Source organism: Loa loa (genome assembly GCF_000183805.2).
Source record: "Loa loa unplaced genomic scaffold supercont3.59, whole genome shotgun sequence".
NCBI classification, from domain to species: Eukaryota; Metazoa; Nematoda; class Chromadorea; order Rhabditida; family Onchocercidae; genus Loa; species Loa loa.
Window position 1 is genome coordinate 236149 of NW_018108239.1, and position 3834 is coordinate 239982.

The 3834-nt window shown below is 28.1% G+C and overlaps 1 protein-coding gene across 1 annotated transcript in view; it reads right to left on the reverse strand.

The window, feature by feature from the left end:
* Positions 1-3834, reverse strand: part of LOAG_17301 (tubulin alpha chain) — a 6785-nt gene that overhangs the window by 1050 nt on the left and 1901 nt on the right. Inside the window, exons 2-8 of the mRNA XM_020449961.1 lie at positions 2282-2455; positions 2001-2128; positions 1614-1729; positions 1311-1434; positions 976-1119; positions 543-740; positions 194-385 (exon numbers count right to left, since the gene is read on the reverse strand). Of these exons, the coding sequence (XP_020306442.1) occupies positions 194-385; positions 543-740; positions 976-1119; positions 1311-1434; positions 1614-1729; positions 2001-2128; positions 2282-2455 (1076 nt within the window). The remainder of the gene's footprint in view (positions 1-193; positions 386-542; positions 741-975; positions 1120-1310; positions 1435-1613; positions 1730-2000; positions 2129-2281; positions 2456-3834) is intronic.

Below are 3834 nucleotides of genomic sequence, written 5' to 3' on the forward strand. Positions count from 1 at the left end.
AATAATAATAATAATAATAATAATAATAATAATAATAATAATTAATAATAATAATAATAATAATAATAATAATAATAATAATAATAATAATAATAATAATAATAATAATAAATAATAATAATAATAATAATAATAATAATGAATGACATTTATTATAATTTAAATGTTAATCATAATATGGATGCTAGCGTACCTCCTCATAGTCTTTTTCTAAAGCCGCAAGATCTTCACGTGCTTCCGAGAATTCACCTTCTTCCATTCCCTCACCAACATACCAATGTACGAAAGCTCTTTTGGCATACATCAAATCAAACTTATGATCGAGCCTTGCCCATGCCTCAGCTATTGCAGTTGTATTTGATAGCATACATACTGCTCGTGGTACCTGATAATGAATTATAATTATCACTAATTGTCATTTCAGAGTTTATAAGTGTTAAAATTTACTTACATACTTGTATAAATTTAAAAAGTTTTATAGGGAAAAGAAAGAAAAATAGGAGAGAAAATGAGAAATGAAATTAGGAAAGAAATATCTTTACCTTAGCAAGATCACCACCTGGGACAACAGTTGGTGGCTGATAATTGATTCCAACTTTAAAACCTGTTGGACACCAATCAACAAATTGTATGCTACGTTTCGTTTTAATTGTTGCAATTGCTGCATTTACATCTTTTGGTACAACATCACCGCGAAACAGCAAACATACCGCCATATATTTGCCATGTCGTGGATCGCACTGATTGGATACGAATAAATTAGATGATCATTTGAATTAGTTATCAATTACTAAGCAAGGCTAACCCTTGACTTAATTTAATACTGGTTAAGTTTGGATTCATTTTCGTAAGTTCTATTCGAACCTTGAAATTTACTAGTCTGGAAAACTTTTAAGGCTATCCAATCATTACAAGTCTAATTTTTCCAAGTTTGGGAAAAAAAGAAAGCCAAAAAAATCTTAGTATAATTTTTACCTTAACCATCTGATTGTGTGGCTCAAAGCACATATTGGTAATTTCTGATACTGACAACTGTTCATGATAGGCTTTTTCGGCAGAAATAACAGGTGCGAATGTCGCCAAAGGGAAATGAATTCGTGGATATGGTACAAGATTTGTCTGGAGTAATATATTAATCAGTTTTTTAAAATGAACTATTTCGAGAAAAAATACCAAAATATTTTAACTGAAGAGGAGAAATCGAGGAAATAAAAAATTAAACTTCAAAATATTTCCAAGAAGAAAAAGAAAAGGTTCATGACGTTTTTATCGAATTATACAAGTTTTATGAGAAATTAAAAGATGAATACCTGAAATTCGGTAAGGTCAACATTTAAAGCACCATCAAAACGTAGAGATGCGGTGATTGATGAGACAATTTGTCCAATTAAACGATTCAAATTTGTATATGATGGACGCTCGATGTCGAGATTTCTGTAAGATTTTAAAAACCATGTGTCAATTAAATTGAATCTAAATTAAATTCCAGTTATCACTTAGTGAAAAGATGCATCTCCCAATAAAATTATCGATGGTAAACATCGAATATTCCCTTACAAGTGGTAACTTCAATAAAGTTTTTCTTTTTTAATTAAAATGCAAAATTAATTTGCCTGCGACAGATATCATAAATGGCTTCATTGTCAACCATGAAGGAGCAATCGGAATGTTCCAAGGTGGTATGTGTTGTAAGGATCGAGTTGTATGGTTCAACGACTGCTGTCGAAACCTGCAACAAGTGTTTTAAAAATTTGTTTTTCTTTTCGTAAAATTGTTAATTTTTGGTAATTAGTCATAGATATTGTAAGGTATGTTTTTAATCAAAAGTTTGAGGGGTTTAATTAAAAATGAAGACTTTGAAATTCAACTGCAAATTCCAATTAATAAACTTATAATGAAAGGAAAAAATATATTCGTAATACAAGGTTTTTTTCGTTTCAATTTACAAAAATCTTCCATTTTTTCCTGTTTTCAAGCCGTAAAAGAGGATGTTAGCACACCTGTGGTGCAGGATAAACACTAAATTCCAGTTTGGCTTTTTTACCATAATCAACCGATAAACGTTCCATAAGTAATGATGTAAAACCGGAACCGGTACCACCACCAAATGAATGGAAAACCAAAAAACCTGAAGGTATAAAAATGGATTTAGTGTTGGAAAACTGTTTCACTACTTCCAAAAAAAAAAAAAAAAAACTAAAGTGAAAGAAAACGAAACAACCTACTTGAATATGCTTAATTAAAATAATAAACGAAAAAAAAGAAGAAAACTAGAAGTAACCTTGCAATCCGGTACAATTTTCCGATAGGCGCCGAATTCGATCCAATGTAAGATCGATAATCTCTTTGCCAATTGTATAATGTCCCCGAGCATAATTATTGGCCGCATCCTCTTTGCCCGTAATTAATTGTTCGGGATGAAACAGTGAACGGTAGGTTCCGGTTCGAATTTCATCTAAAAATCGATTACTCAATGAAATTAATCTAAAGCTTGAAATACATAATTTAAGTGAATATCATTTCACTCATATAACATATACATTAGTATAAGGATGCTAAATTTTCCCATTGTCAACAATTAGAATTGAACAGGTATTGTTCAATATATTGGCATTAATTACGATTGTTAATTTTTGCATGCAAGTTCTTTTCAGTGGCGGTTTTTTTATGGAATAAATAAAAATTAGAAGGAAGGAATTGTAACAAACATTTCAACTTACTTTATGCTAATTACGTTAATTTATTCAACACTAAACATGTTAGTTTATTCAAAATCATTTGGTCCTTAAGGAAATACTTTAATAATTCGAAAAAGTTTGAAGTTTTTTTAAATAAATGAACTGAATCACTTTTTCCAATTGTAAAAATACAAAGAAAGGAAATTTTTTGCGCTGAAATCTTTTAAAATTGTGAAATTTTCTCTCAAAATTACATGTTCATGAGGAAATTATCATTCTTTTTGTTGCATTTTCTCTTCTTTTTCCTTCATATCTTGGTTCTTTTTTGGAAATTTCTTCAAAATTTAAAGCATTTGCTCTTTTTTGATTTCAGCTTCTTTTCATTCCTCAAATTTCAATAATTGGCAATCCATCATTCTTGATATCACTTCTTTCAAGAATGAATCATGTATATGCAAATCTCAATGGAATTTAACGGAAGTTATGTTTAGCGGATGCTTCAAATTTTCTGATGATAAGTTAGACGGAAAAAATAAAAGGAAAATCGATAATTTGAAAGTTTAATACTTTCGAATACTTTTTTTGGTCATTTCTATTACTAAATTTCAATTATGTTTTGTTGCTATGAATTCGGAATAGAATCGAAGCAAAAAATAAATCTTCTAAAGGATGTTTTACAGTGTTAGCAAATCACTTATTTCAAAATTTCGAATTATCAATTTCAAAAAAAGCACTGACAGATGAAAATTTCAGCTTTCTCCTCTTAAAAATATATATATATACATAAAAATTCAAATTTATGAGCAGTTTTGTCATCTTTTTGAAATAGTTGCAGAAAGGTGCAAAAAGTTAATCATAATTATGGCTGTAACTTCATCACTAAAAAAATCCATAAATTTTATTGATTTTTCATTAACTATTTGTGAAATTCGTTCCATCAAAAAAAAAGAAAAGGAAAATACCAAATTATTGTGCGGAAAAGTAAGGTAAATTCAACCATCTCAGAATAATTATTTTTGTAGGATAATAATAGTAATATTAATAACAATAAATAATAAATAATAATAATAACAATAATAATAATGATAATAATAATAATAATAATAATAATAATGATAATAATAATAATAATAATAATAATAATAATAATAATAAT